The sequence below is a fragment of the Mirounga angustirostris genome, unplaced genomic scaffold (assembly GCF_029215605.1).
Source record: "Mirounga angustirostris isolate CCGP_5_RB_7025 unplaced genomic scaffold, mMirAng1.0.hap1 SCAF_3, whole genome shotgun sequence".
Classification (NCBI taxonomy): Eukaryota; Metazoa; Chordata; class Mammalia; order Carnivora; family Phocidae; genus Mirounga; species Mirounga angustirostris.
The window spans coordinates 141,823,920-141,838,669 of record NW_026991711.1 but is presented as its reverse complement, the minus strand read 5'-3'; the positions used below and the strand labels follow the sequence as shown (position 1 = coordinate 141,838,669).

Sequence of the window (14,750 nt, the reverse complement as noted above, 5' to 3'; positions counted from 1 at the left end):
AAAGGCAACTCACTATTTTTGGAAGATTACAGGATAGCCAACAGCCTTATGATAAATGCCTTAGTCTTCCTTCAGCCCTCAAGTAGTCTCCACGCTGGAAGGATACAGAGACCCAGAATCAGAAAAAGCCACCAGAGAACAGAAATCTGACCAAAGGAAATCTCCTTAAGCAATATGAACAAATGTGAAACCCTAAAATTGCACACACTTGGAAATGCATCCTGACACCCCATCCAAGAAAGCAAAATCTGTGAGGATGACCCATTCCCCAAGAAACAGAGGCATTATTCCTCCTCCACCATCACCTCCCTACCAACCAAAAAATAAAACTACATCCTCACTGTGACAGCTCATCTCAAATATGTCCACTATAGGTCAAGTTGTACCAGAGGTATCAGAACAGAGCTGAGCTTCCACCACAAAGCTCGGCTTCTGGTTGCAATAATAATCAACAGGAGAGCATTAGGTCTAGTTTTAACATTCACACTTACTCTTTGTTTTGTCCTTGGGGCACAAAACTATAGTAGCATTATATAAATTCTCTTTCCACTCCATTTTAAACCCACAATTGGAGGCAATTTGGTTCAAAGTTTGTTCAGAAGACCTATCCACTGTCTGTTAATAAAGGAAACACTTTGATCTCAGCTGGTCATCCAAAGCAAAACTTCACAGACCTTCTTTTCTACTTCATTAGGATTTGAAGCTTTCCCAGTGACAGAGGTGTAAAAGATCTAAAAATGGTAAAAATAACAAAAGCATACATGCCCTTCGATTTACTTTTAATCAACAATTTTGACTGTAAACTTACTAAGAAAAATTCTGCCTATTATGAATGTCTCTCATTCTGGTAACTGATATGTTTTCAGAAGGATTTTAAAGATGGATGTAAGGTTATGCTAAACAGAAACCTCTTTTTCACATAATTAATTTGAAGTGAAATACTCTCTCTTATATGAATATTTATTTGATGCTTGTCATTTCAACTTGCCTCTGGTTAAAGGTCCTCCAGCATCTCCTGAGAGGCTCACATACACAGAAAGGACAAAGTCCACTATCACCCTTGACTGGAAAGAGCCCCGCAGTAATGGTGGCAGCCCCATCCAAGGCTATATCATTGAAAAACGGCGTCACGACAAACCCAACTTTGAAAGAGTTAACAAGCAACTCTGCCCAACCACATCTTTTCTGGTTGAAGATCTTGATGAACACCAAATGTATGAATTCCGCGTCAAAGCTGTCAATGCAATTGGGGAAAGTGAACCATCCCTGCCTCTTAATGTGGTCATACAAGATGACGAAGGTGTGGAATCTGAGCCTGATTTTAGTGCACTTTATGGTGCTCCCTTTATCTCATAGGCTGAGCAAACATCCTTATGACTTTTTTTTTCTTTCCCTTCTCTTTGCAGTGCCTCCAACTATTAAGTTGCGCCTCTCTGTTCGAGGAGACACTATCAAAGTTAAGGCAGGAGAGCCTGTTAACATCCCTGCAGATGTGACAGGCCTTCCGATGCCTAAGATTGAATGGTCCAAGAATGAAACTGTGATCGAAAAACCCACTGATGCACTTAAGATAACCAAGGAAGAAGTATCCCGAAGTGAGGCAAAAACCGAGATTATCATTCCCAAAGCAGTCCGGGAAGACAAGGGCACTTACACCATTACTGCTTCCAATCGCCTGGGCTCGGTGTTCCGAAATGTTCATGTGGAAGTATATGGTAAGGGACCTGCTTTCTTAGCTCAAAACGAAGTCCAGTGTCTGTTTAAAAATTGTCTTCTCATTCTCCTCTCTGGGTTCCTTTCCAGATCGTCCATCACCGCCAAGAAATCTTGCTGTTACGGATATTAAAGCTGAATCCTGCTACTTGACATGGGATGCCCCTCTAGACAATGGTGGCAGTGAAATCACCCATTATATCATTGACAAACGTGATGCAAGCAGGAAGAAAAGTGAATGGGAAGAAGTCACCAACACTGCTGTAGAGAGGAAATATGGGGTAAACTATTCTAAATGTTTTCTTATACAGATTAAAAGGACACGACTCTGAATTAACACCATTCTGGCATAACCTTGGAATTTAATGATTAAACTCAAAACTGCACATAAAAAGATTTATCGTAGTTTCTAGCACCATGCACATAGGCCACGTAGTAAATACTATTTGGTAAACCAAGTCTCTCTTATTTGAGAGATCCACTAATAGGTATAATAAATACACACATTCTTATTTTTTTAATTTATTTAAATTCAATTAGCCAACATATAGTACATCATCAAGTTTTTTATGTAGTGTTCAATGATTTATTACTTGCATATGCTTTCTCCACATTTGAGTCTATGTATTTTTAAACGATACATTTACTTGATTTTAACAGATTTCTTTTTATAGTCTTCCCTAGGAAAAGAACTTGAATTTTAAAATAAGTGAAATCAACATAAGTATGTTGTCTTTAAGAAATCACTGTTCATCTGATTTCTAGGTCTGGAAACTTATCCCCAACGGTCAGTACGAGTTCCGAGTTAGGGCAGTGAATAAATATGGAATCAGTGATGACTGCAAATCAGATAAAGTTGTCATTCAAGATCCCTTCCGTCCTCCTGGGCCTCCGGGAAAACCAAAAGTTCTGGAGCGCACCAAAGGGTCGATGCTTGTGAGCTGGACCCCTCCTCTGGACAACGGCGGCTCTCCAATTACTGGCTACTGGCTGGAGAAGAGAGAAGAGGGAGGTGCCTACTGGTCACGTGTTAGCCGAGCACCAATAACCAAAGTGGGATTGAAAGATGTGGAATTTAACGTTCCCCGCTTGATTGAAGGTGTTAAATACCAGTTCAGAGCAATGGCAATAAATGCTGCAGGAGTTGGTCCTCCCAGTGAACCATCAGATCCAGCTGTTGCAGGAGATCCTATATGTAAGTATGCTTCCATTTCTGGAGTTTACAAAGAGCAAAGCCACTAAATGGATAATTCTGCTCTTAAATTTCTTGCATTTTTTATGCCAAATTATTTATTAAAGTAAAAGCCCCATACTTACATAGAGTATCAGAAGTACATATATATGTGTATACGTTTAGACATACATTCACACTACACACAGCTATATGTGTGTATACATACGCACATGTATAAACGTATGTAAAATCATATAGTTTTTAAATTGTTGGCTTAAGCCTATCACAATGCTGAAGACCCTGGACTATAAGCTCCTCTCTGTTCCCATACCCCTATCCCATTAGATACTATGAAAATTATCTCCCTCCCTAAAGAGACCCTCTAGTTGGGAGTTCAACGAAAGGCAAAATGTTAACTTTTCAATAATATATATTGACCAAAGATACAAGATTCTCAAGCACAGTCCGTGAGGTCGAATAAAAGAAAAAAAAATTCTTCCGAAAGATTTAGCAGATCAGTTCAAAAATTAAAATATGGCCTTAATGATTAATTATATTTGCTATGTATCTGATTAGAGTCTCTGTCAAAAAAAAAATATTGAGCTACCTGTTAAAAAGATTGAAATGCTCTAAGTTCTACATGGAGCATATATATATAATGAACTGTTCATTCAGCAAGCTCGTATTGAATGTGTGCTATGTGCAAGGAACTGTGCTAGGCACTAGAGAGGAAGAGCGAGGGTTAAAAAGACTTTAATGGTGGGCACCTGGGTGGCTCAGTTGGTTAAGCGACTGCCTTCGGCTCAGGTCATGATCCTGGAGTCCCGGGATCGAGTCCCGCATCAGGCTCCCTGCTTGGCAGGGAGTCTGCTTCTCCCTCTGACGCTCCCCCATCTCATGCTCTCTCTGTCTCTATCTCATTCTCTCTGTCTCAAATAAATAAATAAAATCTTTAAAAAAAAAAAAAGAAGACTTTAATGGTAAAGCACTGTCAAGAACGTACAGGATGGTTATGCATCGACCTCATCCCTAAAGGGCATACATTAGTTTGTGTTCAAAGGTTTACCAGCTAATGATGAAATCATTTGTTTTTAATTTGAAGGTAAATTAAAATAAGTTTTTAGTAGAGAATATTGCAGAGTCTCTTCAAAGGGATCTTAAAATAGCTTTTCACCAATTGTGTATAAATACAATATAGATCTACCTAGAGATCGTGTATAGTCTTTTTAATCCCAGTTAGTTGTTTGCTTATTTTGTTTTCACATTAATGTGAAATGAAAAGAGACTATTTCTTATATTCTCTTCTCTGGAAGGTATTCTTTCAGAATTCCTACTTTAATATTTAGTAGATTAAATCTGGCATTCCATTGGCTTCCAAATTTGATACACTTTTTTTTCTTCTTCTTCTTCTTAGATCCACCTGGGCCACCTTCTTGCCCAGAGGTCAAAGATAAAACAAAGTCCAGCATCTCTCTAGCATGGAAACCTCCAGCCAAAGATGGTGGCAGTCCGATCAAAGGATACATCGTAGAAATGCAAGAAGAAGGCAGTACTGACTGGAAAAGAGTAAATGAGCCAGACAAACTGCTAACCACCTGTGAATGTGTGGTGCCAAATCTGAAAGAACTCCGCAAGTACAGATTCAGAGTGAAAGCTGTCAATGAAGCTGGTGAATCTGAACCAAGTGATACAACTGGAGAGATCCCCGCCACTGATATTCAAGGTACTCATCTTTTCTTGAATTTATGTATTCATTTGATCTGATTATGAAGGTAATTTCCCAAAGATAAGCCACTTACTTTTTTTAAAAAAGTAAGCTAAATCCTGCTATATTATTCATGGTATTGCAGAGGTACCAGAAGTTTTTATTGACATTGGAGCACAAGACTGTCTGGTCTGTCAAGCTGGCTCCCAAATTAGGATTCCTGCTGTCATCAGGGGACGCCCAACACCAAAATCATCGTGGGAATTTGATGGAAAGGCAAAGAAGGCAGTGAAGGTAAGAAAAATATAATTTTCTGGGTCTCCCATTGAATCACTCTAAGGAATATTAACACTACAATCATCTTCTTTTTTAACAGGATGGAGTTCATGATATACCCGAGGATGCACAGGTAAAAAGAAAAAATAGAAGTGATTCAGAATATAGTTGACTGTGGTACTGCTCTTATCTCATCTGATGTATGACTACTGTTTTCTTTGTATAGCTGGAGACTGCTGAAAACTCATCAGTAATTATAATTCCGGAATGCAAACGATCTCACTCAGGCAAATACAGCATCACAGCCAAGAATAAAGCAGGACAGAAGACAGCACATTGCAGAGTCAAAGTCATGGGTAAGAAAGACTTTAAAAGTGACCACAGAATAAGAACAAATTATTTTAAACAAAGTGCCATTGTTTATATGGTGACTTGCATCCAACAGATGTACCAGGACCACCCAAAGATCTGAAAGTCAGTGACATCACAAGGGGTAGTTGCAGACTCACATGGAAGATGCCCGATGATGATGGAGGAGACAGAATCAAAGGTTATGTTATAGAGAAGAAGACTATTGATGGAAAAGCCTGGACTAAAGTCAATCCAAACTGTGGAAGCACCACATTTGTGGTTCCTGATCTCATCTCTGAACAGCAGTATTTCTTCCGTGTGCGTGCAGAAAACCGTTTTGGTATTGGTGCACCTGCGGAAACCGTTCAGAGGACCACGGCCAGAGATCCAATATGTAAGTTTTTTTTAAACCTGAGATTAAAATAGTTTCTCAAATTTGAAATATATTATTATAAACAGTGCTTAATCCTTCCTTTACCTATTTTTAAAGATCCTCCTGATCCTCCCATTAAACTCAAGATTGGCCTCATAACAAAGAACACAGTACACCTATCATGGAAACCCCCAAAGAATGATGGGGGCTCCCCTGTCACCCACTATATTGTTGAGTGCCTTGCATGGGACCCTACTGGGAAAAAGAAAGAAGCATGGAAACAGTGCAATAAGCGTGATGTGGAAGAACTAGAATTTACTGTTGAAGACCTCATCGAGGGTGGCGAATATGAATTCAGAGTCAAGGCTGTCAACATTGCAGGAGTCAGCAAACCTTCAGCCACTGTGGGCCCAGTGACTGTCAAAGACCAGACTTGTAAGTCCCAGCATATTCACTGAGAATGTTCTCTTTAGGAATGCTTTCCTAGAAATTTAATATTAGTCCAAAGTAAAAAGAGAAATATCTGTACATCAGGAGACTACTGTGAGTCGAGTGTGAACATGGGCGTATTAATCTCTCATTCCTTCAACTTCTACAGAATTATCATATTTCCTTACATATTATCTTTCCCTTATTTGAAGGAGATGATGTTTGGAATTTCCTTACTATAATTTTCTGCATGATCCTCAAAAGGGAAAGAAAGTAAGCAGTTATTTGCTTAGCAACTTCTGAGACCCACTTATCTATCTTCACAATCAAGTTTCTTTTTCTCTAAGAAAAAGATACATCCATTTTAATACATAAATATAAATAGACAAATATGGTAATAAGTCTTCCTCTCTTATTGTTATCATCCCTGTTGCTGTGTGTTTGTTCAGTTCTTCTAAAATTGGGAGGGTTATAGTCACTACCCTCTTTGCATATTCTTCTACTAGATTCATGGAAAAAGGGAAAGTTGCTTTGCCTCTACTAGCAGTTATATTTCTTAGAAAGGGAGTTCTCTCAGAATAAAAATAGTAAGTCCTCTCATAACTCTGCATATTTAAGGAAATATGCATGTATATTAAAGGGAATACATGAAAGAACTCCTAAGCCTAAGCTACTACAATCTTCACTTCTCTCTGCCCTTTTTCAGTATCTACATGCATAATAACACCAGGTAAGAGAGAGGCGACAGCTGATTACATAGCCACATGTAGGTCCAATAAAGGATGATGACTACATATACCTGCTCTCCAAACTGGTATAAATTAAAGTCAAATCTGTTCTTTATATTGGGATGGGCTATGAAGCCTGCCTACAGTAGATACAAATAGCTTTATAGGCACTATAAATTCTACTTTCTGTCGCTAGTGACCACCTATTTTTTTTTTTTTTAATAATCTAGGCCCACCATCAATTGAGCTAAAAGAATTCATGGAGGTTGAAGAAGGAACTGACGTTAACATTGTGGCCAAAATTAAAGGTGTGCCATTCCCAACACTGACCTGGTTCAAAGCTCCTCCTAGGAAGCCTGACAACAAAGAACCTGTTCTCTATGACACCCACGTCAACAAACTGGTGGTGGATGATACTTGCACCTTAGTTATTCCACAGTCTCGCAGGAGTGACACTGGCTTATATACCATCACAGCTGTGAATAATCTGGGAACAGCATCAAAGGAGATGAGACTGAATGTCCTCGGTAAAGATAGCGTGGCTTCATTAAAACTACATGTTTTTCTGTTCCTAAATATATTATTTGGCTTTAAAACCATTCTTCTAATATTTTTTTTTTCCTTTTTAAAACCATTTTAGGTCGTCCTGGCCCTCCAGTGGGACCAATAAAGTTTGAATCTATTTCAGCAGCTCAAATGACATTATCTTGGCTTCCACCTTTGGATGATGGAGGGTCTAAGATTACAAACTATGTAATTGAGAAGAGAGAGGCTAACAGGAAAACCTGGGTGCGTGTCTCCAGTGAACCTAAAGAGTGCACATACACAATTCCCAAATTGCTAGAAGGCCACGAATATGTATTCCGAATCATGGCCCAGAACAAATTTGGCATTGGGGAACCTCTTGACAGTGAACCTGAAACAGCAAGAAACCTCTTCTGTAAGTAGGACTACATTTTACATATAAAATCACTCTTATCTGTTGTTTTTCATAATTTCTTAGAAATCAATGTGATTTCTTTTCCATAGCTGTCCCTGGAGCACCAGATAAACCAACAGTTAGCAGCGTGACTCGCAACTCCATGACTGTCAACTGGGAAGAGCCAGAATATGATGGAGGCTCTCCTGTGACAGGATACTGGCTAGAAATAAAAGACACCACTTCAAAGAGATGGAAGAGAGTTAACCGAGATCCTATCAAAGCCATGACTTTGGGTGTTTCTTATAAAGTGACTGGTCTTATCGAAGGTTCTGATTATCAGTTCCGTGTGTATGCCATCAATGCTGCTGGCGTGGGTCCTGCAAGTCTGCCATCAGACCCAGTGACTGCTAGAGATCCAATTGGTAAGCCTTGACACCATTCCTTCCCCCCTTCCACCGGCCCCCACCCCTGCAGAGTGCCATGGAAAAGTCAAGAATACTAATGTATATTGGTTCTTTCCAGCCCCTCCTGGTCCTCCCATTCCCAAAGTCACAGATTGGACTAAATCATCTGTGGATCTGGAGTGGTCTCCCCCACTAAAAGATGGTGGATCCAAAGTAACCGGATACATCGTTGAATATAAAGAAGAAGGAAAAGAAGAATGGGAACAGGTAGCTAACTCTTGGCATTATGGAAATGTATTATAAATAAGCTAAAAGTGTAGCTGTTATTCTGAATTCCATTAATTTCTATTTGTATTTTTTATTAAGAAATAAAAAAAAAACATAATTACAACTGTAATCCAAACATCTGTTATGTCAAAAATTCAATCAAAAGTTAAGTTATATTGCCGTTATTAAAAACACAATTCCTGGCAAGACCTTTCATTCAGTGTGTACCTGTAATATCTGATCCCCAAAACCTAATCTGGCAACAGTTTTCCCAAACAGAGTAGTTAAATATGCTGTTGGTTATACTTTAGAAAGCCATTAAAACAAGAAGCTACAGGGGTGCCTGGGTGGCTCAGTCATTAAGTGTCTGCCTTCAGCTCAGGTCACGATCCCAGCGTCCTGGGATCGAGCCCCGCGTCAGGCTCTCTGCTCGGCGGGAAGCCTGCTTCTCCCTCTCCCACTCCCCCTGCTTGTGTTCCCTCTTTCGCTGTGTTTCTCTCTGTCAAATAAATAAAATCTTTAAAAAAAAAAAAAAACAAGAAGCTACAAAGAACTGAATGCAGGTGATCCTTCCCTAGGGTAAAGATAAAGAAGTGAGAGGAACAAAGCTTGTTGTGACAGGGTTAAAAGAAGGAGCTTTCTACAAATTCAGAGTTAGAGCAGTCAACATTGCCGGCATTGGAGAACCTGGAGAAGTCACAGATGTCATTGAAATGAAGGACAGAATTGGTAATTATTCATCCTTCTGTTATTTTATCCATATTTGTGTTTTGGATTGGGAATGAAAACCACATTTGTAATTTTCAATTGTGTTCTAGTGTCACCTGACCTTCAGCTAGATGCCAGTGTCAGAGACAGAATTGTGGTCCATGCTGGAGGGGTGATCCGTATAATCGCGTATGTGTCTGGAAAACCTCCTCCAACTGTCACCTGGAACATGAATGAAAGAGCATTACCTCAAGAAGCTACCATTGAGACCACAGCCATTAGCTCCTCCATGGTCATCAAGAATTGCCAGAGGAGCCACCAAGGTGTCTATTCTCTTCTTGCCAAAAATGCAGGGGGAGAAAGAAAGAAGACCATTATCGTTGATGTACTAGGTAAATACCTTTAATTTGTCCATGCAGCTTTTAAAAATAACATTTTTACTTCATCTACAGCAAAGCTATGTTATAATAAAACTTATGTTAAAAATATTTTGGAAAATAACTGAACGTAATAAAAAAAAAAAGAAAGAAAATAAGAAAAATCACCCACAATTCCACTGACTGCATTTAAATATCTTTCCTCTTTTTTTCTTGTTCATATTTTATATTGTTGTACTCCTATAGTTTTATATGTTGCCTTTTTATATAACATTAAAAAGTTATATTTTTATGTTATATAAAAATAGTTTTTTATAACAAAGTTTTGTATATTGCCTTTTTACATAACACACCACCATTAGCACTTACTATGTTTTATAGTTTTCATAAAAGCAACTTTCCTGCAAATGTACATGAATATCTAATAATTTACTAAGGTTGATCAATTTCACATCATGGCAGTGTATCCTTCTTTGCTAATTATAATAAAGCAAAAATCTCTGTGAAGGGTTTCAGTATTCTAATTGAAAAGCATCATATTTGATTATCAATATTACATTTCTAGTCACTGAATATAGAGGTGAGCTCTACAAGGCTTTTTCGTGCCTCTTGCTGGCCGCTTAATTCTAGTGATTTGCTCTAGAAAAGTGAAGCCCTCCCACTCAGATTTCTCTCAGTATGTCTCTAGGCACATCCAAACTCCAAACAATGAGTTTTTATGTGAAAAATAACTGGCTCTCTATTGAACATAATTAATGTTATGTAAACATGTTATGTTTTCATTAATGAAAATGGCATGAGGAAAAAGATTTCATTGACCAATAGTCCTACAAGCTTTTAGGTTACTTTCAAGCTCCTAAATACCTGTTATTTTATCTTGAGAACCAGTACCCTTTCAAGATTGAATTCCAACCCTCTCAAAGGTCCTTCTGAGATGTGGGGACTCCTGTGCTGCTTATTGATTTACTAGTCACCTAGAAAAAGCTCTCCCTCCCTTTCCTCCCTGGAGGGTAAACTAGTTACAGAAAGTAGCCATGGCCACCCCTTCTCCTGTCTCCTTCTGTGCCTTCCAGCAACTCCCTCCTATCTGACTTACAAATTACCAAAAAAAAAAAAAAAGTATAAATATACATATATAAATGCCCATATGTTATATATATATACACACACATGCACACATTAGCTTCTACTACAACACTGGCAAACAGTAATTACTATAAATGTACTTCATTTAAAAATATGGTTGAATATAGATACCGTGGGGAAGAAAAAAATCAATAGGCACAAAATCTTATTTGTAACATTTTTGTCTCCTTTTTGAAAACAGAGGGTAACAAATATTGAGCCTTGTTGTTAATTGAAAACAAACAACTAGAAATTATTTCCTCTTATTTCCAGACGTGCCAGGTCCTGTTGGAATACCATTCCAGGCTCACAACCTAACCAATGACTCCTGCAAACTGACATGGTTTTCTCCAGAAGATGATGGAGGCTCTCCAATCACCAATTATGTCATTGAGAAGCGTGAATCTGACCGCAAAGCATGGACCCCAGTGACATATACAGTTACCCGGCAAAATGCTACTGTCCAGGGTCTCATTCAAGGAAAAGCCTACTTTTTCCGAATTGCAGCTGAAAACAGTGTTGGCATAGGCCCATTTACTGAGACACCAACTGCACTTGTCATCAGAGAGCCAATAAGTAAGTGCAATTTAAAACAATTTCATCCTAAATCAGTTCTTCACTCATTTAGTAAAAGAGGATGGTGACAAAATATGTGTTTAGGTGCCAAACATTTCATTCCTTTGACAAGCATTCAGCAGACAAATGCTCAATCTGATGTTGGTAGTGTTTGAATGTGATTGTGAAAGACATTTTGGGAATATAGGATTCTTCAAATCCTTTCATGTTTACTACACTATTTTTTTTTTAATTTCGCACTTAATGGCATGAATATGAAGTATTTTCCTAACTCTGGACAACTTTCTTAAATGATTTGGCCTCAACTATCAGAGGAAATTACACTGGATTGTGTCCTTTTTAACTCTAATAGTTCTATGGTGAGAGCCTTCTATTACTTATCAAAGCAAATAATTTAATGTTTAAGTGCAGTCCTCCAAAAGTATCATTTACTATGATTTACTACATTTTTAGCATGACATTTTTTTTCACTGTAGTTCTTTATTTTACTTGCAGCTGTACCAGAGCGTCCTGAAGACCTGGAAGTCAAAGAAGTTACTAAAGATTCTGTTACTCTGACTTGGAATCCTCCTAAGTATGATGGTGGATCAGAAATTATTAACTACGTCCTAGAAAGCCGACTCATTGGAACTGAGAAGTTCCACAAGGTTACAAAGGACAACGTGCTTAGCAGAAAATACACTGTTAAAGGCTTAAAAGAAGGTGATACCTATGAGTACCGTGTCAGTGCTGTGAATATTGTTGGACAAGGCAAACCATCATTTTGTACCAAGCCAATCACTTGCAAGGATGACCTGGGTATGTGTCTAATGCAGTTCATACTTTGAAAACTTGTACACTTACAGATTTGCCGTAAGACATGAGTAAAACTGACTTGCCTTTATAATTAAAATTTCAGCTCCTCCAACGCTTGACCTCGACTTCAGAGATAAGCTCACAGTTCGGGTTGGTGAAGCTTTTGCCCTCACTGGCCGTTACTCAGGCAAACCGAAGCCTAAAATTACTTGGTTCAAAGATGAAGCTGATGTGCTAGAAGATGATCGCACTCACATAAAGACCACTCCGACAACACTTGCTTTAGAGAAGATCAAGGCCAAGCGTTCAGATACTGGCAAATACTGTGTGGTTGTGGAGAACAGTACAGGCTCTAGGAAAGGTTTCTGTCAAGTCAATGTTGTTGGTAAGTATCATTTAGCAAGAAGAAGAGAGATTCTGTTCTCTCCAAAGCAGAAGGGGAAATAACATTTGGGGCTGTGCTTTCTTTCTTTCTTTCTGCAGACCGTCCTGGACCACCAGTAGGACCGGTTATTTTTGATGAGGTGACCAAAGATTACATGGTTATCTCTTGGAAGCCACCTTTAGATGACGGAGGCAGTGAAATTACCAATTACATTATTGAGAAGAAGGAAGTAGGCAAAGACATTTGGATGCCTGTGACATCTGCAAGTGCTAAAACAACATGCAAAGTTTCTAAACTCCTTGAAGGAAAAGATTATATTTTCCGGATATATGCTGAAAACCTGTATGGAATAAGTGATCCTCTGGTGTCTGATTCAATGAAAGCCAAAGATCGTTTCAGTATGCATTACATTTCTTTTTAGTGATTCAGTGTTGAATATTGTTAATAGGAAAAATTACATTTCTAACGCACTCTGCTAATGTTTGCTGTAGGGGTTCCTGATGCACCTGAGCAGCCAATTGTTACAGAAGTTACCAAAGACTCTGCATTAGTAACCTGGAACGAGCCAAATGATGGAGGAAAGCCCATCACAAACTACATCCTGGAAAAGAGGGAAACTATGTCTAAACGATGGGCTAGAGTTACCAAAGAGCCCATCCATCCATACACTAAATTCAGGGTTCCTGATCTTCTAGAAGGGTGTCAGTATGAATTCCGGGTTGCTGCAGAAAACGAAATTGGAATTGGAGACCCAAGCCCACCATCCAAACCAGTCTTCGCTAAAGATCCAATTGGTATAGTATTAAAGCATTCATTTGTGTTTTCACATTACCCGACTTTGTTTTCGGCTATGTTCTAGCTCCTTTTTTTTTTTCTTTTATTACATAGCTAAACCAAGTCCACCTGTTAATCCTGAAGCAATTGATACAACATGCAATTCAGTTGATCTAACCTGGAAGCCACCACGTCATGATGGCGGGAGCAAGATTCTGGGTTATATTGTTGAGTACCAGAAAGTTGGAGATGAAGAGTGGAAGAGAGCTAATCACACTCCTGAATCATGTCCTGAAACTAAATATAAAGTCACCGGTCTTCGGGATGGTCAAACCTATAAGTTCAGAGTAATGGCAGTCAATGAAGCTGGTGAATCGGATCCAGCTTATGTTCCCGAGCCAGTGCTAGTAAAAGACAGACTTGGTGAGTAAAATCTTCTCAGCTATAATAGCAAAGAAGATAGGTGTCTCGTTGTATATGCTTCATTGTAAAATACATGAACAAATCAAATCTAAAAGTACTATTTGCTTTATTCCAGAACCCCCTGAGTTGATTCTTGATGCCAACATGGCAAGAGAACAACACATAAAAGTTGGTGATACTCTAAGACTTAGTGCCGTCATCAAAGGAGTGCCATTCCCAAAAGTAACTTGGAAAAAAGGAGACAGAGAGGCTCCGACTAAAGCAAGAATTGATGTTACTCCAGTTGGTAGCAAACTTGAAATTCCTAATGCTGCCCATGAAGATGGTGGAATTTATTCTTTAACAGTGGAGAATCCAGCTGGTTCGAAAACTGTCTCAGTAAAAGTCCTCGTATTAGGTGCGAATTTTCATACTTACATATTTAATGTAATAACATATTGAAAAATAAATTTTGATACATTTTGAGCTGTTACTGGGTTAAATCACTTATTATAACTTCATTATTTAACACTTTCAGATAAGCCGGGGCCACCTAGAGATCTGGAAGTCAGTGAAATTAGGAAAGATTCTTGTTACCTTACTTGGAAGGAACCACTGGATGATGGTGGTTCTGTTATTACAAATTATGTGGTTGAGAGGAGAGATGTTGCCAGCGCCCAGTGGTCACCTCTTTCAGCTACATCCAAGAAAAAGAGTCACATGGCTAAACACCTTACTGAAGGCAATCAGTATCTCTTCCGGGTAGCTGCCGAGAACCAGTATGGACGAGGTCCTTTTGTTGAAACACCTAAACCCATCAAGGCTCTGGATCCTCTACGTAAGTTGCTTTCTCTGGATACAAAGGTTTGCTCTGACTGTCTTTGAGAATATTATTCATTCATCATAACTTCTTCTTTTGAAAAGATCCCCCAGGGCCACCCAAAAACTTACACCATGTAGATGTCGACAAGACTGAGGTCTCCCTTGTTTGGAATAAGCCTGATCGTGATGGTGGCTCTCCAATCACTGGATATTTGGTCGAGTATCAAGAAGAGGGCACCGAAGACTGGATTAAGTTCAAGACTGTGACAAACTTAGAGTGTGTTGTTACCAGACTGCAACAAGGGAAGACCTATAGATTCCGTGTAAAAGCTGAAAATATTGTGGGTCTTAGTCTCCCTGACACAACTATCCCAATAGAATGTCAAGAAAAACTAGGTAAGTTTTGGACTGCCATTATTATTTTCTTTCTTTTTAAAATTCATA

General features: G+C 38.8%; 1 protein-coding gene across 8 annotated transcripts in view; it reads left to right on the top strand.

Moving 5' to 3' along the window:
• TTN (titin) overlaps window positions 1-14,750 on the top strand; it is a 275,368-nt gene that overhangs the window by 196,006 nt on the left and 64,612 nt on the right. For all 8 annotated transcript variants that reach the window (XM_064586770.1, XM_064586777.1, XM_064586776.1 and 5 more), the window contains 25 exons: window positions 1,001-1,300; window positions 1,407-1,715; window positions 1,804-1,994; window positions 2,479-2,908; window positions 4,302-4,610; window positions 4,738-4,886; window positions 4,969-5,001; window positions 5,095-5,224; window positions 5,314-5,613; window positions 5,710-6,027; window positions 6,980-7,276; window positions 7,390-7,689; window positions 7,779-8,093; window positions 8,194-8,342; window positions 8,921-9,071; window positions 9,161-9,442; window positions 10,826-11,128; window positions 11,624-11,926; window positions 12,027-12,308; window positions 12,407-12,706; window positions 12,800-13,102; window positions 13,197-13,505; window positions 13,621-13,902; window positions 14,023-14,322; window positions 14,409-14,702. In XM_064586770.1, the coding sequence (XP_064442840.1) occupies window positions 1,001-1,300; window positions 1,407-1,715; window positions 1,804-1,994; window positions 2,479-2,908; window positions 4,302-4,610; window positions 4,738-4,886; window positions 4,969-5,001; window positions 5,095-5,224; window positions 5,314-5,613; window positions 5,710-6,027; window positions 6,980-7,276; window positions 7,390-7,689; window positions 7,779-8,093; window positions 8,194-8,342; window positions 8,921-9,071; window positions 9,161-9,442; window positions 10,826-11,128; window positions 11,624-11,926; window positions 12,027-12,308; window positions 12,407-12,706; window positions 12,800-13,102; window positions 13,197-13,505; window positions 13,621-13,902; window positions 14,023-14,322; window positions 14,409-14,702 (6,639 nt within the window). The remainder of the gene's footprint in view (window positions 1-1,000; window positions 1,301-1,406; window positions 1,716-1,803; window positions 1,995-2,478; window positions 2,909-4,301; window positions 4,611-4,737; window positions 4,887-4,968; window positions 5,002-5,094; window positions 5,225-5,313; window positions 5,614-5,709; window positions 6,028-6,979; window positions 7,277-7,389; window positions 7,690-7,778; window positions 8,094-8,193; window positions 8,343-8,920; window positions 9,072-9,160; window positions 9,443-10,825; window positions 11,129-11,623; window positions 11,927-12,026; window positions 12,309-12,406; window positions 12,707-12,799; window positions 13,103-13,196; window positions 13,506-13,620; window positions 13,903-14,022; window positions 14,323-14,408; window positions 14,703-14,750) is intronic.